The sequence below is a fragment of the Paralichthys olivaceus genome, chromosome 16 (assembly GCF_024713975.1).
Source record: "Paralichthys olivaceus isolate ysfri-2021 chromosome 16, ASM2471397v2, whole genome shotgun sequence".
In the NCBI taxonomy this organism is placed as follows: domain Eukaryota; kingdom Metazoa; phylum Chordata; class Actinopteri; order Pleuronectiformes; family Paralichthyidae; genus Paralichthys; species Paralichthys olivaceus.
The window spans coordinates 3139642-3165203 of record NC_091108.1 but is presented as its reverse complement, the minus strand read 5'-3'; the positions used below and the strand labels follow the sequence as shown (position 1 = coordinate 3165203).

At 41.9% G+C, this 25562-nt stretch overlaps 1 protein-coding gene across 12 annotated transcripts in view; it reads right to left on the bottom strand.

Moving 5' to 3' along the window:
• Positions 1–5382: 5382 nt before the first annotated feature.
• LOC109644685 (rho GTPase-activating protein 12-like) overlaps positions 5383–25562 on the bottom strand; it is a 39772-nt gene continuing 19592 nt past the window's right edge. For 2 of the 12 annotated variants that reach the window (XM_069510813.1, XM_069510812.1), the window contains exons 3-18: positions 15887–16153; positions 14001–14207; positions 13618–13698; positions 13222–13350; positions 11799–11873; positions 11082–11143; positions 10864–10945; positions 10425–10526; positions 9955–10053; positions 9228–9330; positions 8766–8888; positions 8410–8508; positions 8159–8236; positions 7886–8020; positions 6915–7020; positions 5383–6771 (exon numbers count right to left, since the gene is read on the bottom strand). In XM_069510813.1, coding sequence (XP_069366914.1) covers positions 6597–6771; positions 6915–7020; positions 7886–8020; positions 8159–8236; positions 8410–8508; positions 8766–8888; positions 9228–9330; positions 9955–10053; positions 10425–10526; positions 10864–10945; positions 11082–11143; positions 11799–11873; positions 13222–13350; positions 13618–13698; positions 14001–14207; positions 15887–16153 — 1923 coding nt within the window. In that variant the 3' untranslated portion in view covers positions 5383–6596. The remainder of the gene's footprint in view (positions 6772–6914; positions 7021–7885; positions 8021–8158; positions 8237–8409; positions 8509–8765; positions 8889–9227; positions 9331–9954; positions 10054–10424; positions 10527–10863; positions 10946–11081; positions 11144–11798; positions 11874–13221; positions 13351–13617; positions 13699–14000; positions 14208–15886; positions 16154–25562) is intronic. The other 10 variants (XM_069510814.1, XM_069510817.1, XM_069510815.1 and 7 more) reach the window with 10 other exon arrangements.

Genomic DNA, 25562 nt, shown 5'->3' with positions numbered 1-25562 from the left:
GAAGCACAGATCAGCCTTGAGGCCCCGAGTTCAGAGACACACGTTCTTCCTGGTGTTATTTTCCACAGTGAAAACATTTACTGCAGACAGTGTGGTAGAAATGTGATTCTTGACACTTCATGTTCATCTGCTCTATTAGTTCCTTCCATTTTCCACTGAGGGAATATTTGCACCCTCAGGGACGTTGAAGAAACTGGTTTTGGATGAATGCCCCCCCCTTTGTATTTCTCGCAGCATGTATTTAAATGTTCATCTGAATCTATGCTAAACTCTTATCGTGTGAGTATCAGACTAGTACAACACTCAACAACCACTCAGGCCTGCAAAACAAAACAATCTGCCGCATTCTTAATTATGCAACATGTCATTTCAATGCTTATTCGTTTAAAGATTTTCTTTCAACCTTTATATTTGGATTATATATTATTTGAACATCATTTCAAGTTGTATGTATCTGTAAGAAAGCAATATATTAAAAGTGTGTGGAAAAATCACAAGGTCCGTAAATGTCTCGATCAACAGGGAAGAAGCCGATCGTTTCCATTACTGATGTATTGATCCACAAACGTTCAACTCAGTCTGTTTGACATGTTCAGTAACAGTTTCACTTTTCCTTCAGTGTTTTTCTTTTAGTGCTCAGTCCGTGGGGACGGTCTGGTCACTTATCGATTAAATCTGCAGCGTCAGAAATGTCACAGCGTCGCCGTGGATCAGAACGTTGGCCTTTCTGGATAAATCTCGTTAACTTGGTTACATCGCGTCTCTGCCGGCAGCCGTCAAACCAAAATGTCAAGAACGCGCTGACGGCTCTGCTCCAAGTGGTGAGGGAATTCCAACAAGGCAATTAATCAGTAAGAAGGAGATCAATTCTTGATTCAGTGCATGTTTGATTCTGTTTTCATCCATTTAGCAGCGACACCGCTCATGTGCAGACAGCGACACAAGACAGACTGAAAGACTTGGACTCTACGGTCAAGAATTCATTTTAAGTTGTATATTATAAAAAATATATATCATAAAGAAATTGACACATAACGCTTGCTTGTGTTGCATAAAATTAAATATTCACACGTCCCACCTGGATTGCAGAACACACAAAAAAAGAACTGGAAGGTGAGCACAACACAACCCCAAGAAATATCAATACAAACTAAATTATTCCTACATTCCTATAAAGTTCATACAATAACCTGAGTTCATCAATTTAAAAAGTCGGTTCTACTCAGTCCCATAAAGAAAATAACATTCATATGTGCAAAAAAGAAGTCATGAGGTTGCATTTTCCACATTTCCTACATAAAAAAAATGCAACCTCATTACTTACTTTTGAAAACAGCAGCAGATGTTGCTTTGTGCTGGAGGAGAGCGGGTTCAGGGAGGAAGCTTGTGTAGGAATATATTTTTAAGCTCAGTCTGTGATAAGAAGCGACTGTTCGGCCCTGCCTGCGATAAAAGAGAAGAAATTCAGGACAGTGTTCTGAGAAGGTTCTCAGCAGATTCTATCTTCCTGATTAGTTGGTGCCTCTTTTCAATCCAACAAGCTTCAGCTGCTCAGTCACTGGTTTTCAACAGGAGGGGTTTGATGGTGTCTTCCTTCATTCGAGGGTTTGTGGATTTGAAGGGACGTCCAGATGAGCAATTGGGAGCCCGGTCATTGCTCAAACTGGTTCACAAGATAGCACCGAGGATCCAAGAGTCCTGAACGGAACCAGTCCAAGAACCAGGGCGTGTTTGGTGGGAGGGAGGTTTCTCCTTAGCCTCAGGGTAAAGAGCACAACACTTGGACACGCTGAGTCCACCTGGCTAGTCTGGCATTCAGTCTGTGTTACGGACGGAGAGGTGTGCCGGCGTTGCCAACATAAATGTCTGCGGGGAACGTAATCATCATGCAGAGCTGCGAGCAGGAGTCAGAGACGAACCCTGGCGGCAGATCAAGTGAGTGTGTGTTTGTGTTTAAATTGCAAAGGAGAATGTAATTACCATGCACAAGTGGTCGTCACACAGGAGGTCCTGCTTGGATTAGCATGTGAAGATGGAAGGGGAGATCCTCAGAGGTGGTCAAACAGTCAAACACACATTCAGGGCTGATATTAGCGTCTCGTCTTTCCGTCTGTCCTCGGCCGGTGACGTCTCCTCATCCCCGCAGGACATTTATCATTCAGCTGGTAAATGAAAGATAAATGAATGTGGAAATATTAATTGATTAATTAATGTAACACAGAGTCGGATGTCTTATGAAGAAAACATTCAACCAATTAGTTCAACTTAATTGGACGTAGAGGTACGACTGACTTTACAATATCCCAAACTCTCCTGTCATTTCAGACCCTGACACTTTGTTCTTCTGTTCCCAATCTCCTCATCAGCTTCTAATATAAACACACAGTACATGTGTAAATATACAATATGAGGAGCAGGTTGAAGGTCAGGAACAGGCTGGCAGGAAGGAACACAGAATGATGCGAAGCTGGACGGAGTTCTTGTTTTTGGATTCTTGTTGCCTGCTACACTTTTTTTCTGAAGCTCCGAGTTCAGCTCCTGTTGCCTGGAGATGATGGTATTTGTTGTGCATCCAAAATTGACAAGACGTTCTAGTGATGCCACAATTTAATAGCTTTAACAGAAACAAATCAAAATATTATTTGCAAGAAAATAAGTAGTTGCTTTAAATGTCTTATGGAATCTGTGTTATTAATAATTTATCATTCATATAAGTAATTTATCAAGCAGCAAAGACACACTGGCTCTTCAATGTTTTTCTCAGTTTTGCATTATTTTAATTAGTATTTTAGGGCTTTAGTTTGTTGGTTAAAGGAACAAGACGTCGCTGTGAGCACAGAGATGACTCCACAAAAATAACCTTTCACTTTATGCTGTGTACTTCAGCTGTAAAAACTTCAGCCTTGATTCTGTCCCAGAAGAAACAAACAAATGAAGTGTTTCCACCTCTTCTCGGAGAGAGAACGACTCTGCTTTCTGCAGACTTAGGCCTTCATACATTTTAAGACCTTTGACATGCACAAATGAGCAATGACACACTAAAGTAAAGAAACCCTGAAAAGCACAATATGGGCATTTTAAGGCTGGATTCCAGTTTTCTGAAGCTCAGGCTGTGAGATATTAGCGCTGCCTTATCAGCAGGAGTCACAAAGAGCTGAGGCTGCAGAGGAGTTGATGCTGAGGGAGGAAAGGCTCCTCTGGCTGGACAGGACCTAATGATCAGAGCCTGACACTGAGCCTGGGGCGCCTCCGCCACAGCCTCTCTGTGGAGGACCAACGACGACCGCAGAAGCCACCGATCAGAAGATATTCACGTCATTTCTAAGAATTGGTGTTGAATTTGAAATTTTAGCGGATTGGCATTCAGAGTGTGTGCGGTGAGGTGAAGGTTCACACCCTCAGACCGACGATGGAGCATGAAGTTCTCCGCTCCGCTCATCAGCGGCTGAATCTTCAACTTACACGAACAACAATCTGCATCTTAACGTAAAGATGTTATTGATTCCCTGTGGCAATATTTTTCTCTTCACTCTGGTTTAAAATCTGTGGAATTCAATCTGTCTCTTCAGTGAAAACTCCAAACAGCCAAATATTTACCGATTTATTTTTCTGAAATGACATTTGCTCTTTTTCTCCCTTTAAAGTGAAGTGGAAATTGAAAATCTTTGTGAAGTTGGCTGTTGGTTGGTTTCATCATTACATCATTAGAATAATCCATAATGAACATAATTGATTTGAAGCCAAACAGCATCATAAGATTTCCACTAAAACTCTTTTTGTTTTTTGAGTGTGTACAGCCACGCATGTGTGCATCATCTCATTAACACCTCACCTGGATTAAACTACTATCAGGGGATTTTATTCAGGTTAAAGCACCGGAGGAAGTGTTGACCTCATTCCTGAGGTGCAACTCTGTAACTGGGGCAATTTAAATGAGGACAGGACAGAAACTTATAAAAAGAAGAGTGAGAGGAACCTGCAAGAAAACTGTGTTTTACTCATAGACTGTATGTAAAGAGGTTTTACTCCGGGACGGATGAAGGTGGAAGGAGGTCATGAGACAGAAGCAGTTTCTGGTTTCATGGTTAAATGAACTGTGTTTGATTATTACAGTTAAAGAAACTGTCTGTTAGCATCTGTCTCTCAGGTGCAACATGGTTCTCTGCTTCACAACCAAGAGCCGCTGTATTTTTTATTTTACCGGTGAAAAGACTCACCTGGAGCCCGATGAAGGTCACTGCAGTGAGGCTCGGCTGTCCGGGACGTCCCGGTGAGATCCCGGAGGAGAAGACGGGACACTGCTAACCCTGCTAACCCTGCTAGCGCGACCGCTAACGCTAGCATGAATGCTAATCCCCGGCGCTGTTCATCTCCGCGTCTGTTTCTGCTCCGAGAACTCGGCTCCTGCTCCTCTCGTGTTTGTTATTAAGTTTTTAAAGAAACGCAAAATATCCACGAGACTCAAAAGGAGAGGCTCCCGACCGGAGGCTCGTCCAGGGCGGACACAGGTGCATCAGCGAGCGGGAGCGGACTGACAGGCTTCCCGCCAGTTGTTAGTGTTAGCCAGATGTTAGCCAGGTGTTACCCAGGTGTTACCCAGGTGTTAGCTTGCTGTTAGCCAGATGTTAGCCAGGTGTTAGCCAGATTCTAGCCAGGTGTTACCCAGGCACCCAAAATACTTGATACTCATAACCTTGTTTAGGTAAGTTCTATACAAATAGTTGTTATTATTATTATTAATCTGCATTTCTCTGTTTCTTGATTTTTCCTACGTCAACAGGCTTAAAATACATCCTGATTAAAAATCGATGTCAGTTTAGCTCCAGTTAATATCCACGTCCCGTTCCCCATCCTGCTGGTTGGATTCATTAGACGTTGATGAAAAATCAAGTTTGTGTCAGTGGTCAGATAGAAACGCCACTGAAATGTCAAATGTATAGTTTCTGCTGCTGCTGCTGCTTTACACATACTTCATTAATTTATGTTCAGAGATAACAGTAACATTTCTGTGGTGTATTCATTAACGACTGTAGATTAGAATTAAATTAAAACCTAAAAAAGCCTGACAGAGAAACAGAAACAAGCTAAAGTTTAGTAAAGTCAAATGAGGTATTGGTTGAACAAATGTTTGACAGTAAAAAGTATGAATATCCAAAGCATTAGATTTAATTAGAAATCACTCATACAGACTTGACGGGGGGATGAGAAATGTGTCGTTTAAAATGGAGAGTTCAAATTCTTTCTCATCTCAGGTTTTATGATCAATGTTGACTTGTGGCTCATTGCTTTGACTTCATTATTATGAGGTTTTCCCCAATAAATAACTTAAAAACCGTATCCAGGCCAGAGTAATAAGCACAGAAACACAACAACACAAAGCCCTTCTTATATATTCCAGGCCTTTATTTCAGTTTGATAAAGCCAACACATCATTTTCTTTGCAAAGTTACATTCACAATCTTCCATCTACCTGATTCACAGGTAAACCTCCACATCCCCACTTCATCACTTTACTCCTCGGCAGTGATTTCTCCCTCTCCCTCTTCTCTTCTTTTTAACACTCCAGGCAAATGTACTTATATTTACTATTTTATACAATATATCATCAGTAAATCCATTCATCCACCCACCCACCCGCCCCATCCACATGCACACACATATACACTGTACAAATGTATCCATGGAGTCATGTTAACGGCCGCGAGCCTCAACATTTCATGTCAGATGGACGAGGAAAGCAACAGCTGAGTACCGTTGTTTTGTTTTCAAGTCGATGGTCTGAGCGCTGCGAGATGATTTGTTCTAGAAGCTGAGTGTTGAAGGTGGCATGCAGATATAATACAGAGAGTTGTGATAACCTCTTACGTGTTCTGAGGACCCCGGTCCAGGAAAAGGGAGAGAAAGAGGAGGGAGGAGAACACAGCATTTCAAATTAAAAAACAGAACGAGATCGACACAGAAAGAGACAAAAGTGTTCTTTAAAGTAAAAAATAAAAAAAAGCCCTCATATCCCTTCTTCTCCTTGGTCAAGCTCCAACGTCTTTCACCTCTTAGTGTTAAAACATGGAAAGTGGAGCAGAGGATAAAGAGCAGTTTGGTTTATTCTGTCGTTTCCTCAGGAGTGATGGGTCAACAAATGGGTTTTACAGTACGATACAAACAGCGTCATAAACCAACTCTGACACCTCCCGTGTTACGAATGTGGCTCGTTGTTGCTCAGTCAGTCTGTGCAGTAGTAGAGGCGTGTTTGACCCGCGTGTCGTTACTTTTAAGAATCCAGTGTCGGGACAGGAGGACGTCGCCTCTGCAGCTACAGGAGAAAACGAGATGCTGAAAAAAGTGCAAAACTTTTTTTGGTCGCTAGTTAGTTACATCTTTATTTGGGTTTATGAGATGTTTGCGTTGGCTTTGGCTTCTTTTTTTTTGTTTTTTTGGAAGATCGGAGAAGCCAGTGAGCGCAGGTTGGTTTTGAGATGAAGATTAAGCCGCCGCCCCTCACCCCCGGGCCGGGCAGGGCCGGGCTGTGCTGGGAGGAGCTCTGCGTTGGGAGAGACAAATGTATACGTAGGCTTTGTCCTCTGGCATCTTCTTTCTGTCTACCTTCCAAAAATGTTCTCATACTCCATCAGTATCAGCTCCACGATCTGGTTCTGGTAGACCATGTGGACAGCCATGTTCCAGGTCTCAATTTCAGGTCGCAGCAGCGTGGGTCCAAACACGATGGCCACGCTCTGGGTGGTCATTCGGTTTTCTTCACCGTGGTCGATCACCCTGGAGAGAAGATGGAATATTTCATTCTCTTTACGTTGGTAATGTGGAAAACTAGAATTTTTCAGTTTTCTTTCCATTAAAAAGCCTTTGAGGACACACAGACCACACCTGTGGTAAAATAAATATGATTGTGCTTCTCTTACGTCCTGAGGTGTTTGAAGAGGACCTGCATGGTGTCGTGGTTGGGCTTGGGCAGTTGTCTGACCAGATCTTTGATGGAGTGAACTCTCTGCTTTTGGTCTGAAATCTCTGCAGCACAAAAAACAAAATATATAAAAAGTCTGAGTGAACGACCTGAGCCATCAAGTGCATTTTACATTTACAGTGCACCAACAATCTTTGAGCATTCAGTGAAATGAACCACAGTGCTACAGGTTATAGAACTCGCTGCAACATGACCAGAGGAAACTGAGAAAAAATACTGAGGTGTTTCATTCAACCCAAAAGGTAGAAAAACTTCAACACCCACAATGCACCTACACCTGGGTTTAGAAATATAAGTGGAGGATTTGTGTCCATATAAAGTAAGAAAACATTCTTTGGCCGCACTTTGCTTGTTAAAAAGAAACTTTTAGTTGCTTTGGTGTCGAGTTGGATTGTTTTCAGGTGGAAGAAACAGTTGGCGGGTTTTATTTATTGGTTTCCAGTCCAGGATCCTGAGCGTTAAAGTCAGCAGCTAAAGGCTGGAAATAATCCGGAAGTTTTAAATAAGTGTGTTGTCTCAATTTCAAACTGAAGAATATGGACACAAAGTTTTGGGCCAAACAAAAAATAAAAAATAAACTGTGGCTCAGTTTATTGATTTGGAAGTCCTCCAAGTCACCAGGCAGATTTTGTTACACAGGGAGATCTGGGAGCAGCAGCAGCAGAGAAATGAAACTTATACTATTGATATTGAAAATCAGCAAAGTTTCCATTTAATATCTCCCAGTATTTAGTTTGAATTTATAAAGAAGATCCTGGAGAACAAAATGCTTATTGAACTGAATTTCAATCCGATGCTGGTTTGTGATTTGGCAGCAGCAAATGTTCCTTCTAAAAACACACTTCTTAACACAGAGTGTTCACATAGAGTGAATCCATAAATAAATAAAGTCAGAGGCACAGGACGTACTGATGGAGCTGACAAAGTCATTGAAGAGAGAGTAGGTGAAGAGAGGCTCCGGCAGCTCTCTGAAGTACATCTTTAAAGCTCCAGTGGTCACATGGATATCCTCCCACTTCCTGTCTGCCAGGTTCACCTTCTCATCTGGACACAAACACACTCTTCAGTCAAAGAAGTTCACACGATGACAACTGGTACACAACAAGAGAAAACTACCGAAGTCTTCTCACATCAATCTCATTATTATTTACTTTTAAAGAAAGAAGAGAAGCAGCGACCCACCATGATTGACAAGAAAGCGTAGTTTCTGTATGACAGCCAGGTTTCCACTCACTCTGTACAGCCCGTCCACACACAGACCTGCAGGGCATGATGGGAGGAAAACACTGTTTTCATGATTCCACTAAAACAAGTTATACTTGTTGTCAGGTGACGGATTATCTGACCTCAGGTGCCAGTAAACTAAATGTTTGTTAAAAGAAACTACTTCCTCTAAATACAGATGAGGTACAGTGATAAATGTGCACACCCACCGCTGTTCTCCACATGGTCGATACACATCTTCACAAAGCTCGGCACCGTGCTGTTCTCCCTGTGACACAAAATGGCCAAACTGCAGCCAAACACCTGATCTGAAGACACAACAAAAATAAGAGAGTCGTGAAACTGTTCAAAGTCCTCGGACGGTAGTTTGTGAGAGTGTCAACACTTTGAAAGGCTTTGCGCTTCACTGCCTGAACACAATGAAAACCTGCTCACACATAATTCTGATTGTTCGGGTGAGAGGTCTGTGTGTGTGTGTGTGTGTGTGTGTGTGTGTGTGTGTGTGTGTGTGTGTGTGTGTGTGTGTGTGTGTGTGTGTGTGTGTGTGTGTGTGTGTGTGTGTCACCTTCAATGTATCCCTTGTCTCTGACGGCCTGCAGGGTCGGACGTCGTGAGAGTAACTTCTTCAGCTTGTGTCTGGTCTTCTTGCTCTCAGGGGAATCCACGCTGGTGGAGTTCTTCATGGCCGCTGAGGAGAGATGAGAAAGCACAGTGTTGACCACCACTCGTCTCTGCACGCTGATCGCCATGACGACCGCTCGGTGTTTTAAAGGCATGAAACGGATAAGCAGTTGTTTTATGGGGCGGTCGACACTGAGCCAAACACACGTGATTCACTGGGTTGTTTTTGTACTTTTATACTACTCAGTCTTCGATATCTACATTATACCCTGTTCTCTGGTACCCTGTTCATTCAACACGTAAATCTTTCACTCGTTATGACTTACTACCAACTGTAATGTCAAACTTTACTTTCTTTAAGTATGTGCTTACATATCCGTTAAACATCAGTCAACATTAAACAGACCTCTGCCTTTCTTTGAATCTCTCTGTTCTTTGTCCCGGTCTCCTTTCTCAAAACCAGGAGACTCAGGCATGTCCTCTTCAATGGCCTCATCAGACTCCCAGGCCTGAGAGAGAGAGAGAGAGAGAGAGAGAGAGACACACACACACACACACAGAAAGTTGTTGAATTTGATCCAGTAAATTCCTCTTCTAATCATGAAGCACTGCTCCACTAAATGTCATTAAATTGGTTCATTCGTTTTTGCGTGAACCTGCAAAAAAAAAAAAAAACAAAGGACAAATAAATGCTGATAAAAACATTGGTAAAGGTGAATTATAATTTATTTATTCAACAGATATCACTTCTCACCAAACATCACTCATTTGAATAACATTCTGTATTTAACGCTCGACTGTTCATCTTCTCAATGTTCCCCAGCAGATAAAATGAGCAGCTGATATTCAGTCGAAGACGCAGCTGACTTCATGGACATCTGTTTTAAAAATATGTGCTTTCATTCAGAAAGCAAACATGCCGACAGCATTTAGTAAAATGTGATAAAGCCTGTTCCACTCCCCCTCTCGACAGGCTGCTCCTCTCTACACTCTCCAACCCTGCAACTGCTACTTTGAGCGAGGACTTGGTTTTTCGTGCTGTCAACAGATGCTCGAGTTGCTGACCTTCGTTTCCTGAACTAAAACTAACTGACAGAGATTTCAGAAGAGCGAGTGAGAGCGTTCGTACTCACATGGGTGCTGATGGTCTCCTGCAGCGCTCGGTACCAGTCGTTGACGATGGTGTCAGTGTCTGACTGGACCAGCAGATCTGTTCCCTGCCGAGTCCTCAGCTGCAACCAGGAGAGACGCACAAAAGATTCTGCTTGTTAAGTGTTAAACTTATTAAGTGTTCTTAATTGTTCTTTTATTGTTTACTCCTTCATGTGTTCTCCATGTGTGTGAGTTTGTGTAGTCATTTTTACATGTTTACTGCCAAAATATGGTTATTTGGTTGTGTTGTTGAAGTCAGCTTGAAAAGAGGAAAGAGAGCTAAAGCAGAAATATAGCCTCCGATGGATTTCTGAAACTGCACTAGAAAGATCATTTGTATTTCAGACCTTTCAGCTTGTTTTAAAAGAAGAAAAGAAAAATCAAACAAACTGATTCAACACAAAGGAAAAGATCAAAAGCGAACATAAACTGGATGTGAGCTCTGTCCCACCTCTATCACGTTCTTCTTGCTGGATTTGTCCTTGGACGCCCATTCCACCGAGCCGCCCCTCAGATCCACAGTGAACTCAGGTTTGGACTGATTGCCTCCGAACTGGAGAGAGAGAGAGAAGAGGAGAGTCAAATGTGCGTTTAAATATCCCTGATACAAACTCTGCCATCTTCCTCTGATGATGTCATTTGAATCTGGACAGTGGTGCGGTTGAGACACTTTGGCTTCACTTTTGAGGAGCCGTTCACGTCAGCCATCTTTACACAGTCAACACACAGCGATGGAGCTCAACATAAAAGAGAGACGACCTCTTTTCAATGTCCCCGAATGCTCAGGAACACTTCTCTATTGTTTGAACTGTACGTTACATCACAGAATGACTGACGTGATGAGGAACTTTTTTATTTTTTTTGAAAGAGAAAATGTTTCTGTCGCTCACCCAACTGCTTCCACCTCCTTGTCCTTTAGCAAACAGCAGAGTGGATCCTTGCAGGACCGTCCAGGAGGACGTCCAGTTCTTCCTGCAATAGAAAGGTCGCAAAAGTTTTTGAGCGCAGGAAGTAATTATGTGCAGTTTCCTGGCAATAGCAAAAACTTATGTTTATTAGACACAGGGTTTAAATAAGATTGGAATACATTTAAGTCGGAGCCGCTCACCGTACTTTCTTGCCGTGCTCAGTGATCTTTGTCACATTCAGGACCCCACACTTTTCAGACGGCTGGGGAGAAAAACAAACATTAGAGCACTGTGGAAAAAAATATAACACATCAGCTGCTCAGACCATGATTGAAAACCACAGCAGGAACACGGGAGGACAAAGCTGCCGTCAAAGCTTAATATTGGTTAATAATGAGCAGGTGTCACACCAGTGTAAAAACACCACCACCGCAAAACAGCCCACCACCAGAGCGATCACAGCTGACTGCGATCCCTGCGCTCGAACAGGAAAAGAAAGAGACTGAACATTAGAGAGTGAACAGAGACATGAGACTAGAATAAAAGAAAATGTGTCTTGGCCAAGCTGCATTTAGCCAGCGATCTTTTGCTCTTTCAGACTAAGAAGCAGATTCTAGGGAAACATGGATGATAAAGCCAAACAGGAACCCGCACAATGATTTCAATATGTCTTGAAATCATAAAGCACCTGTGTGATTTCAACAAACTCATGCAAAATGCAATTTCACCAAAAATCTGAGTTTCTACAAAGACTCAAGTTCAAATTCCTTCACATTCAACTTTTCTCGAATTATTTCCACATTATCCAGACCAGTGTCGAAACCCTGCAGCAAGCTGGAGCACGTTAAACCCCCCCCCCCCGAAGGACAGAGCCTGGTGGGTGAGGCGAGGATGTGAGGTTAGGGGTGAGTACTAACAGAGGTGGGGGACTTGGGAGACGAAGGGCAGGAGTCAGAATCAGGAGAGGGGGGCACAGGGCCCAGAGGAGCGTCCTAGTGAGGAGACAGGGATGAAAAAAACAAACTGTCACATGGGCTAATAACAGAGTGTTAATGAGAAAATGATGGGAGGGTAAGAAGACACAGACAGCTCAAACAGTGTGATTGCAATTAACAGTGAGATTATGAAGCTGCCGAGTGTGTCAAGTACCGGAGTGATGTCCAGGAGGCACACATGGATTATTAATTAGATGTGGATACAGGAACAGTATTTGTCAGAAATCTCATGCACCTATAAACTACTTTACTTCAGGGTTTCTGCAGGTTTCAGTAAGTTACATCTAAACAACAGTCCTTCATTATAAAGTGTAATAACAACTGGACCTATGCGTCGCATCTGCTTCACATGTGTCTTCGTCTGTCTTTTTCCATCCACTGTTTGTTTTGCTCACTCGTAATTTATCCTGATTATTTATTGCTGCTTTCTACATAACGTGAATAAAGCTTTAATGCAAAACCTCATCCATAATATGACATAACATAATTTGAGACAGAGTTGTGTCGAGTAGATTTTCATCCGCAATGGTAGTGAAGACAGCTCCCATGATTCCTGGCTGCTTTCTCGACGTCATCAAACTTCTGTTATTGTTTCGATAGAAACCCCACGAGCAGCCGTAGTTAAGTGTTTAAAGACATTTCTAAGACCAAAATAACTGAAGATCTGTGTCAAGTAAAACAGATATGACGGAATTTGTTTGTAGTTTTTTTACATGGTGCTAATATCTGTATCGTTGAGAAAGAACTTTATAAACTACGCAAACAAAACATTGTTTTAAGGCCCGAAAATTATATTAGTGAATTTTAAACTTTTTAAGACCCTGCAGAAACTCTGTGTTTTTACTGCACATTATATTTCATCAGTTTAGCTTGAAAGCTGCTGTTATCTCTTAAAAAAATGTAATGAACCAGGTTTGTGATTGAAGGTCCAATTTCTAAGCAAAGTTTTTAAATGAACAGACTCGATCAACTCAGGTAATCATGCAAGAAAAAAAATTGACATGAAAATGGGAGAGTAATTATTACTGCTTCTGTTTTCTGATTATCCGGATTATCTTCATGCAAGCTGATTGGCAGCTGGGATGAAGGGACAGGGCACTGATTGGTCGGTGAGACAGACTACTGACTTTGTGTTTGTACGGGTGGAGACGGGCAGAGACTGCGCGGAAACGTCTGGTTTTTAACAGCCGCTGCAATGCAACAAGTCTACAACTGAAACTGTTGACTTCAAAACATCTTTGCAATGAACAGAAAAGAGCTGGAAGGTAAATGTTTGAGTTCATACACTATAGGTATTATTATTCACAACTGACAGGTCTGTACTTTGCAGTTTTGCGTGTCACACCTTTTCGTTAGGCTCTTGGACGTGCGAGCTGTGTCTCCATTTGGTCAGGACGATGGGCTCCATGTGTTTCCTGTCCAGGCTGCGACTTTTAGTAGCATCTCCTGATGGCTGAGGAGGAGAGAGGTTGTACTGGAGGGAGGTGATTAGAATCATACGGCATCAGTGACTTTTAACTTTAGCAAAGGAAACTGTGTTTAAAAACATTTCTCATCATTTTGTGCCTTGTTATGTCTGAAATTTCATCCAATGAATCACTGTCACAAAAGTGGATAAATAAACACGAGAACAGCCGCTGACAGAGATGCAGTTTTATTTAATTAGTGTTATTCATACAAGGGATTTTGACTGATTCCCTTTACCATTGAATGAAGAGGGAGGATTCCTACAGATTCTTACCTTTGGCAGCTCCCACTCTGACCTGGAGCCGTCTGCACTGTAGTAATAAGGCCGACCCTGCTCATCAACGTGTTTTAACCACTGGTGACACACACGCGGACAGACAAGAGAAACCCCAGACTCGTTATGGAATCCCGACATCTCAATCGATAACAAACCTACTGACAAACATGAGATGTAACTTTGTAAAGCTGTTTTAAATTTGAACCTTTGCTGTGGGAATCTGTATGTGCTTGAAATAATTTCCAGATAATGAGGAATATTTTCATCTTTTCTCTGGTGCTGGTAATCACCGTCATGCTGTGCTGTTATAACTAAAGCCCATGCATGGCCAGAAATCCCCGCAGTAAAGAGGCGGAGGATCAGCCCTGTGCAGCCGGTACCTTCTCGTTTGTATAGTCGCTGACGTACAGCGTGTGGCCGTACTCATCCATCTCCTCCGACCAGCCACGCGGCGGCGAGCCGTACTGACTGTCTGACTGGCTAGAGTAGGTACTGAAGCAGGTGTCCTCCGACGACAGAGGCTGAAGTCGACCAATGGAGAGTGAGAGGAACGGAAGGAAAGACGGCGAGAGCGACAGAGGAGTCGTCTAGCATTGGTGTGAAAAGAGAGAGAGAAAGAGAAAAGGAGAGTCTTTCACCATGAAGTTATAGAGGAGGAAAAAAATCTGCCGTGCACCCAGAACCAATAAACTACGAGAAAATGACAGAAAACCAGAAGAACCATCCAGCAGTAAAAATCACCAATGTTCATGCTTCATTGTGGAGGGTGTAAATCTACAGGCTGCTGTGTGAGAGTGACTGCTTTTCACCTGTAGGTGGCAGTGTGGTGCAGCCATTTAATGAAACAGAGGAAGACTCAAAATCACAGAATCCCAAATGATTCAGGCTGGAAAGTCTCAGTGTTTGTGATTGTGTCATTCACAGAGTCATAGTCGTTCTCACGGTTGATATTGACTCATGCAATTTCAAAATGACAGAAGTGTGTTTTTTTTCTGAAAATAGATCCGGACAAATGAGACTTCCCAAAAACTATTTTGCTGATGTCTACGTGTGCAGCACTTCATCATGAGAAAGACACAACACAAACTGAATCTTGGGTTTTATTGTGTGTGTGTGTTATGTATTTAATATCTGCCTCTGACTCATGATGCCTCGACACGAGACTATACGAACACATGTGGGTGGGAGTTCTTGTAATTCTACACTTGTGAAAACCAGTTTAAGCTCAGGGTGAAAAAGGTTTTGCAAAGTCAGGTCATTTCAGCTGAGTCTGATGTTTCCACTGGTTTTTGAACATGAAAAGAGTTTCACTTTTACAGCATTATCTCAGCCACACCTCAGTTTCCCACTTATTTCTCCTATTTGGTGTCATGCCTGAAGCTACGGTGTCTCTAATAAACTCAGAGATGACAGAGCAGGGATTCAAGTTCATCTTCTGCTAATTTAAGGTACAAACATATAATATCAAGATTCTGAATTAAGTAAGTCTGAAATCATTCTGGCCCAACATACCTGAAATAAAAATCAGTCATGACTGATTCGATCATGAGTGGAAAACTCTAAGTTCATCTGTTAACACCTGACATGAACATGCATCCTAAAGGTGTTCCACGTGGCCGCGTGTGTGTGTGTGTGTGTGTGTGTGTGTGTGTGGAGACAGATGGAGACTAATGGATCAATACGCATGAAGAAAGATTTTATCGTTGTTATCGTTGATGTTTCAACAGATCAACAAACATCGACACTGATAAGAGTAAAATTACTTTCTGGTCGTTGTGAAACCGCAGCGGACTTCATATGTGGCCCAGGATGCATTTGGGTTCACACAGTGAGAAGTATGTGGCCAGACCTCCTCGAAATGTGGTCCGAGTGATGAGATCTCAGGATGCATTTAGGTTCATACCTTTGCTATAGAGCTGTCCACTTGCGATTGGATCACGCAGGACGGATGAACTTTGTGAAACTGAGATTAAGAGACTTGCATCTGCAACTGGCCAGATGTTCAGACGTGTGACTTAAACTCTTACATCCTCCACTGTTTGTGTTTACACACATTATGAGCTGAATGGATTACAGCTGCAGGTGAGGCAACTTAAATCAGGATCAAAATTGGAATAACTTCCTCTGTGAGATTTTACTGATTGGCATCAGGCACTTGTTCATTACGGAGCATCGTCACTGGATGTTCTTCATAAAAACAGGTATAAAATAACGAGTCTACATGTGTGTGTTTGGTTGAACCCTCTTTACAGTGAATGCTCCGTACCTCGGAGCTCTCTCCTGCGCTGTGGGTTTCTCCTCTGGAGTTCCCCGTGCTGGCGTCCTTGGCTCTGGGAGGTTTCCAGGTCCTCTCCTGGGTGCAGCGGTTGTAGTAGAAGTGCCGGCCATTCTGGTCGCCGTAGGTTTCCCAGTCGCCGAGGGTGTGGAGGGGGGAGCCTGAGGGCAGGGGGGGCAGGTTGGTCTGAGTGATCTTCAGCTCCTGGAGGTTGGTGTAGACAGGCGACTCAGAGCGGCCCTGGCCTGAAGACACCGTCTGATGGAGGGAGAGAGAGAGAGAGAAACTATGAGTCATCTGAGAGTGGATTTAAGTCTGTTCTAATATACATATATATATATACAGTATATATATATATATATATATCTATATATAAAACCAGGGGAAAGTTCCTGGACAGCGTGACGTAACAAATTCACAGATTTCAGAGTGTAAATCAACAGCTGCAGGTGCAAGCTGGTGGACACCTTCATCCAAAATAACTTAAAAAACCTCAGGGCTTCAATCAAACACCCCCAAACCGTTAACTCCAAGTCCCTACTGAGGTGAAAAAGCAGTAGACGACAGACTCTTTGCAGAGTATGTGCAGGGTGCATGGGTAGCGGCAGTGGAATTTAGAGGAAATTACTAAAATATCAAATAAACTTTCTGTCAATCAAGCTGACATTACCAGCGTAGACCATCGAGGAACAGGGAAGGACGAGCGCAGGGGGAAGTAAGTGCTGCTGTTGTGTACCGGAGCCTGGCAGGGACCCATGTCAGTTAAAATAAGGAAGTAAAACCGACTGTCAAGATGCATCCTGAACAAGGAGAGTTTGTGCAAACTCATCTTTAGAGCATGAAGAGGGAGAATTGTGAAAAACCTGTCCCATGGAAAACAACTGAATTTGAATGTGAAAATATTCAATTGTGGAATTACATGTTTTACTACTTTTTTTTTTAGGCCTGTAAATAATAATAAAGTTCCGTACAGTTCTACAGACAGGTTGGCTTGCAGATCAAAATATCACTATTATTCGAAGCCCAAGGTGACTCTTTATACTGCTAATCACATCAATCATATCTGAGAACTGTAGCATCAGATATTTATCATTCATAGTTCACAAAAATAAAGAAAGAAACACAAAAGAATCAAAAACAAGCAGCCGACCCGCTGCCTCCAGTGATGGAGCAACTGACATCAGAACCTTGACCGATGTCTGATTCAGTCAATGAACGACTTCTCATGATTATTTCATGCTGGCGTTACAAAGAAGCTGCCTGTCTGCAGAGCCGCAGCGCAGACAGAGTCATGAATAATGCCAGCACCCACAGGGCTTTAAACACTGGCTCTGTGATGTTTTTATTGCACAGGGATCAATAGGGATGAAATATACAGGAGCTCAGCAAACAGCTGGAGGTGCAGAGGAAAACTGAATAATCAGTCGTCTGTTGTTCAATACACTGCCACAGCATGACCGGATTACAAAAACATATTAACTATACAATGATATAAATGTGTTATATACTTGAGACTGATGGATAAGGACTTTTTGGGGCAGATGCCGATATTGAGGAGTTTCCAATAACGATATATCGGCCAATTTAATTACAACTTTTTGCAATTTTTTTATAACGTTATCAAACCTTGATGACAGAGAAATTAAAACATGTTTTGTGTTATAAAGTATAAACGTAAATCTTTTCTTCATTGTTGATTCTGTAAAATAAAAACGTCTTCATATCATGCTAATGTGCAAAACCAGACCCAGCAACTACAAATGTATGAAATATTACCTCTTGCAGTGAGCAGCTCGTAAACACATCGTCCTCTTCGTGTATTGAGTCTGATGTTAGAAAACTTCTCCTCAAGCGGATCATTGCCATCGGCCGTGTTTTTTAATATTTTGAGTTTGAGTTGAGCTCCTTCAATGCGCACAGCCCTGGTGACACTGTGCTGAGGTCTTCCTGTGCGTGTGACTTAGTGCACGACTGTGTCAAAGAGGAAGTCCTAGTCAATCGACGGTTGAAAAGCCATAATCCCACAAAACTGCATTTCCCCCTCATGACTGTCCTGCTGTTAATTCAATTGCACAATGTGAAGCTTTTTATTGAATCTCCAACAAAAATAAATATCTGATACCCTAAAATGGCAACTTAATTGTGGTTTTATCATTTGGTGGAGGTAAATGTTTCATTTCATTAGTTTTAGTTGGGTCTCAAGGTTGTAAAACCTTCCCAGCATCGGCGTCATGTAAAGCAAACTTTAAAAAACAAAAAAATATGTGTTCTGTCAAATACTCGCTCTCGTTATGTAAGTAGAGGCTGCACCGGCAGGCGGACTCATTAAGAATTCACAGGATGTCTTGTAATTCATTACAGCAGCGGCATGTTCCTGAGCAGCTGGTGTTGGACATCTGGTGTGAACAGACTGACCGCCTGATCAATACTGAGCTCAGAAACCAGTGACCCACAGCGGGACGGAAGTTGACCTGGTCTCCTGAGGAGGCTGCTCTCTTTGATACTACACTGTGCTTCAAGGAAAGCTTGCACCAGGTCGACAAGTGTCACAGTGTGCTGAAGTTTCAGAAAGTAAAATCCTTTTAATCAAAGACAATATTAGATAACTCAGGGCAATTTCTAATTTATATCATTTGGTCCCTCTGACTGCAGGTGCTTTGGCATCATACCGTTATATGGTCATGGGTAATAGTTCAACTTATCTGCTTCTGATTTTTTATTTTGTCCAGGCAGCATTGATAACACAACAACAGCAAATGTGCTTGTTTCACAGTCAGTCAATATGATTTGAGTTTCCTCGTTTGAACTCAATCTATGTCATCAATAAATAATGCATACTGGTCAATGCAAGACCTGAGTTCAAGTGGAGACAGAGCTCTACACAGTGTCAAACCCTCAGTGAAGGAGCAGGCTGCACAGTCCTTTAGATGGCAGCCTGACAACAAAGTTCGAGTAGGAGTGATGTAGCAGGAGGAGGAGGAGGAGTTCCAAATGTTCACCTCCTCTCTCGTCCTCTTTCCTCCTCTTTCCTCTCAGGCACAGATGAACCTGCTCTGCTGCATACCACAGAGAGCTGGGCCATGCAAACACAAAACATTCACATATAAACACACTGCTTGGCAAACCTTTAGGTACAAATCGCACTGATGCACACACACTTGCAAAGTCGCACATGTACACATATGTCCTGATATGCCTAAAGACATATAATCACACACAAATAAATCATCAACTTCTCTATTTCCTTGTATGTTATTTAGTTTCACTGGGACAAAGTGCTGTTTAAAGTCACACACACACACGCACACAGTGAGCCGAGCCTCAAACTGTCATGGCTGTGGTTGGAAGCTATATTGCATAACATTAGTAGGAAATGATTCTTAATGTTTTCCTCACTGACGGAAGCAGAAATTGATCTTGTCTTAATGACCATAAAAAAAAAAAACAACACAGAATGACTTTTTTATTTTAACTTTGCATCAAGTAAACTAGTAAAACAAGATAATTTATATTTTACAAACAACTAATCGATTCATTTGAAAAAAAATCGTATGCAAATGTATCAGTACTGAAAGTTATCAGTAGTTGCAGCAACTAACACATGGATGTGGGACGAATAGTGAAACCAGAGAGGTTATATTAGAGGAGGCTTCGATAACATCAGAGACTATAACACACTAAAAATGTTTTAGGTAACAAGGTGAACTGAACAGAAAGGCTGGCAGTTTCAAATGAATCACCTGTGTGACGTTTATATTTTGTTGTCCTGCTTCCTGACTTCAATTTAGTGGAAGATGTTTTTCTCCTTATCTCTAAACATATCTATTCTGAGAGAAGGACTGGGTACACAAGAGGGAGGGAAGCAGAAACCTGAAAATGTGTGTTCACTGTCCTTACTGAGAAACAACAAGGGACAGAACAAGACAAAACATAAACACGACTGAAGTCTGACCCTGACAAGCTTCAGGCTGATAAAACACATCCGTTACAGCGTGGTGGGTCTTTCAGTCTGGTCTAAGGTCATCTCAGTAAATCTGACTGAAATGAATAACAGGGGCAAAAGAAAAACAACTACAGACAAACCGCTGCAAGTCAACACAAAAGCTCTTTAAATAGTGGCACCACCCAAAGAAATTACGCAACTTCAGTGCAATTACATTCAACAGGAGAAAAGAGCGGACAATGCCACGCAGGGGGAACACAATGAAAAGCCTGAGGTGAGTTTGTGCTGAGTGACCTTATGAAGTCAGGAAGCTTTCAGGCTGCACTGACCCGACACGCCACCGGACACAGACCAACATTTGAAGGAGGAGACTAACCATCAACTGAGCTCCTCCTAAAACATATAACACATAACTTCCACTTATAATATATCATTTATTCATTTATGGGGTTAAATCCAGGTTTTTGTAAATGCAAAAGTTCTGCACAGTTACAAAAACCCAGTTTCATCAACCCTGCATTGTTTTTGCCAGAGCCTTTTGCAATAGAAATCATTCAATTGAATGAGGCTGACTGGATTGCGTGACTAAGTGTGCAGAAATATACACACAAGAGTAATACAGGGAGTAAAAAAGGGGATTATTGGCAGTATTCAATGTGTGAGCAAATGAAGTTTCCCAGATGTTTGTGTGTGGTTTTAGATTGCAGAGTATATGACCATATGTTTGTGAGTCTGGAACAGCAGCTGTCTGGATGCTGCTCTGCCTTCACCACAGGGGACAAGCGTTATTCCCCCCGGGCTGGAACACGATGCTCGGAACCACGGTCGCCCTTTTGTGAATGCTGGAACGTCTAATTTTGCAAAACAAGACTGTTGACTTTCAGACACCCGACTGACATTTCTAACCAGTGACAGTTAAAACGAGTGAGGAGAAAAAGAGTCTGTGTAGTTCAATGATATATTTTTACTTTGAGGTTTTGCTCATAGTGACTCACACCTTTTTTTTTTTAATAAACTCTAAAAATGCTCTGTATAAAAATCCCAGAGTTGACTCAGCCTTGAATATAAAATCAGTGCTGTGGGAAACACACTCTCTGAAGAACCAACGGAGCAGCGAGGCAGCTACAGCCTCGACCGAATGATTTGTCCTCTAATTCCATCTACCTGACTGGTCACAGCTAGTGACGCTAATTCTTCCAGCACAGTGTGTGGCTGGGGGCTGGAGAGGTCTGCCAAGGATAGCAGGCGTGTGTGTGTGTGTGTGTTTAGGTGATTATGTAAGAGCGTAGCAAGGGGACAGGTGTAGTCACAGCTCAGGACACATAAGGCAAATTGGAAGCGACTTATATGACGATGCTGTGTAACTTTTCCCTCCCACTTGGAGGATTTTAAGTTGTTGTTTATCACAAAAAACATTGTGCTCTAAACCCTGTTGCTAGGTAGAAAAAACAAAATATTAAAAGTGTTTTTCCGAGAATAAAATAATTAAAATTCAATCGTCTAAATTTTAGAGAAACACTTTTCACTTTCACAAGAGAAAAGCCCGGTGGCGAGGAGCCTTTCTGCTGCCCTGTAGTTGTGGAATTAACTGGCTGGCCACATCACAACAATCTTAATCACCAGTGATGGATGTTTACATCTTGACGCCTGTTATCTTAATCCAGCTCCGTTGATCCGACACAGCTGAGCAGGATGTAGATATGAAGCCAAGATATAGAGACTCTGTTAATGTCAGACTCAAAATCCTCCTGCAGGTAGACACATCTGTTTATACTGAGCTACACCACACTTTTTAAAGAGTCTGCTTTGAAAGTCTTAAGAAGAAACACTCAATTTACTTTAGGATTAACTACACTCGATCTACGTCTGTTAGAAAAATAAACTTATCAGGAACATACATCAGTGTGATTGGAACTACAGACAGAAACCATCTTGAGAAAAAGAATTGATTCATCATGTACTTTGCCATTAAGTTTGGTCTATGTCCGATCTGCTAACATGGAGGAGGAAGGGTTTATGACCAGCCACCAGGGGGCGATCTTCAGAGGTTTATGCACATGTTATGACTAACCTCTCAAATTTTCATCACTGTTGTGCGTAAACATAAGCTTGAATGACAGAATTGTCTCTTAACAGTTCCCCATCAATAAATATAAATATATTTTAATTCAACCTACACACTGACCCAAAACTTAATAATGCATCCATCCGAACATATTCAACAAGATTAGTTCCCAAGATAAATTTAATTAAATCTTCTCTTATTCTACAAATAAACTTAATTAGCTTCTGAGAGGAAAAAAAAAAAAGGCCTCTGAGGAGTTCAGCCCTTTAGTGTCTCGTTTGGTCAGATCACATTACAACAGACACAGCTTCTCTGTTGAGCGGCCTGACCCAGCTGGGTCCTCTGAATGAGTTAAGACCAAATCCAGTGGGGGAGAAACAGGACTGAGCATTATTCCTTCAAACACAGACAGAGTTCCTTTAAGGCCATTGGTCCGCATGTGTTTGATGTTCATTCATGGACATAAATGAGGCTGTATGCTCATTAACCAAGAGAAACGAGGACACAGCACAGCCACGGTGCTAAGCTCAGTCCAGCGTCACTGACAGAGATAAAGGGAGACTCAGTGGGGTGCGGATATCATCTAAGTAGACTGTATTCATACAGAAATACAACAGGGCCTTGAGTGAGGCCACCGGCTGGAACAAAGTCTGTCAGGAAACGTCTACAGACATGTTTTGTAAGCGTTCGTCTCAGTGCTTTTAAAACCATAACCTTTTCAAAATAACAATGTCCACAGGGACAGACCAACAAAGTGTTAGGGTAATGCTTCAGTTTATGGGTCTGTCTTTTCTCAATAACTTCCTCAGTGGCTTATCTGAAATACGTGTGTCATTTGGTTTGTATGGGAAAAATAATTCTGAAAATATTCAAGATCCATTACTTTGCCCTATCAACAAGTAGACTGTGTCTTGGTGACCTCCCCCAAACACAGACATGGAAATATGAAACAAAAATAAAACCCTTAAAAAGAATAGCATAATGAATAATGAATCCTAAAACCAATGAATCAAACATACAAAGACACACAAGTGCAGGACACTTATCAGCAACAATCGTAAGTTGAATCTGTGAATCTCTGGGTCGAAATAACATTTGAATATGAACTGAAAGAGTCCTAACTGAACAGAGTTTACTTTTTCATTCCAATGTCACTGTTACTAACGTTATTATAATATCACGAAACTCAGAAAATGAGTTTTCCATTCGGGACATTTTCCAGAGTTCATGTCTGAAAACAGCTTCAGTGACGTTTTATTTGGAATATAACTCACTTCCATTCTGGAAAGTATAACTCCCTAAGATCTTACTAACCTCCATTTTTGTTTCCAAAGGCATGTCTCATTACCGCCCAGCCCCCTAGTATCTTAGCTTGTTTGTGAATCTACAGATGAGAATCTGTAAATTCCTCCTGGTCCGATATCAAGAACACGTACGTCAGGAAAGCCTTAGCAACACAAACACAAACACCATGCCAGCATCAGCCTCTTTGCTTTAGGTCATTGCCAAACTACTGTTTCTTTCCACTTCTGGACTCGTGAAAAGCCACATTCTTTTTCCTCGCTGCATTAATAATGACTGGGAGGTCAAATGTGTAGGGGAGAAGTCAAATGCCTGCAGGGCTACTTGCAGAAACTGAGTTGAGGGACAGTAGATTCTGCGTATACACAGTATGAGGGTTTGTTTGTTGTTGATAGTAACGTTCCTGAGAAGGAAATACCTAAAGAGAAATATTTCAAGTTAAGGAAATGTGTTCAATGCCCTGAAAAAAGCTTTATACCTTTAAAACACTGACCGTCATGTACTGCAGCCACAGACGTCACAGTGGACCTCATAAATGAGTAGGCACTGGAAAACAGTGAGTCACGACTGAGACATGTTACAAGTGGCCTTTTCACTCACACCACAAATCATGAAATAGCATAGAAATCAAGGGGTTTGTTCCAAGTAATAAGAATATATTACATAAGAGGGCGAGCATTATGTTTCAAGAGCACTAGTCCTGATGGTATATTGGATTAAATCTTCTTCAGAGGGTTGAATTGGGTTATAAATCTACTTAGAAAAACAGTGATTGTTCATGAAATCGGTTTAAAAAAGGACGATTTGAGAATTCTGCAATCAGCACCATGCGTCCAGTTTACCAGTTGAAATAGCTTTAAAGAAGATAAAATCAACTTAGTCTTCATTTGAGTGGCATTTACTTTCCCCATTCAGTCAACTTGATCAACGTTTTACAGTGGAAAATTAGAAACACACAATATTTAGAGGTCAGTGCAGCCGTGGCCTAATTGGGTTAACTAGGTTACTGACCTGACTTTTATGTAGGACATTCTTACTGATGGACCAAGATGTATTTTAGACGAACTGAGGTTTTTTATAGACGCAACAAGCCCATGTGGGATGAATTAAAGCTTCTCGTGTCTTCCACTGCACATGAAGAAGCAGCACTGTCGGATTTCACCAGCTTGATATAGCGTCAGAGGATCATGATAGTATAACACAATATTACAAGTTCAATTTTTACACGAAAAAGATGGTTATTTGCTGTATGACGTACGTGTATGAAATCAAACGTGCACCCCGGGTCACATTAAACCATCTAGAACAAATTGGAAATCACCCGCAGAGCTTTGAATGCCTTTAGGAGGAAAGAGTCAGTTGAACACACAGCGATGCAGCGAGCGGAGAGACCAATAACTGCGACACAGGAAAGCTGAGCAGCAACACGCAGCGACAAAATGACAGAGCAATTAGAAAAGCGCAGTGTAATTCAGACAGTCTGTTCGCAGGGTCAACAACAGTTCAAGGTAACAGGCAGCTGAGTGAGGAGGAAAGAATTTGCAGCAAAGATACAACACCTCTTCAAAACTGTTGAAGAGTCAGAAACAGTCTCATGCACAATCCCCTCGACCTGATTTAACCTGTGCGTAATAAAACTCCCAGGACATTGCATGAATTTGTTTTATTGCTGTTTTGTGCTGTATTGAGCGGATCAGAGTCTCTCTCTTTCAGTCCAGGGAGGTTAGTTTGCCTTGTTTGCTGCCAGAGCCTCATTGATCATTTCATATCCCAGTTAAAGCAAAGGACAGTGCGGAGCGCTGGATTTCTACAGAAATGGGAAACCACACGTCGCAGTGTTTCCTTCGTGTTTTGTTATAATCCAGTTAAGTTTGGAATTTTCCATAAGTGATGCAGCTGGATAATGTTTCCAGTAATTACGCTGGACTCACCTGTAAGCTTTACCTTAATGCTTGACAGTGCATGCTAATGCTTGGTGCTGGCAAACATCACACAAGCTTTCATGCTAATGTGCCATGCTAGCTATAACGCAGTGCTTAAGACAAGTGATTTGATTCGCTAGTGTCTGCACTTGCTTGTTTGACTAAAAACAGTTTGATTGGCTGGTGCCTCTGTTGCTGCATGAAAAGTTGAGCTTTGCTTAACTTCTGTAGTTTTCAGGGCAAGCAATGCTTAGAACTGGAAATACTGGAAGTGAAAATCATATGCTAAGATAATATGTGAACATTGAGCAGGTTTATTACACAGGGAGCAAAGGAGTTTCTATCTCTGCACTAATAACAGGCTGTTTCATCTCTGGCATGAAGTAGGGGTTTTTTAAACTCACAGTAGAGGAGCTCATGTGTGAAGTTTATTAT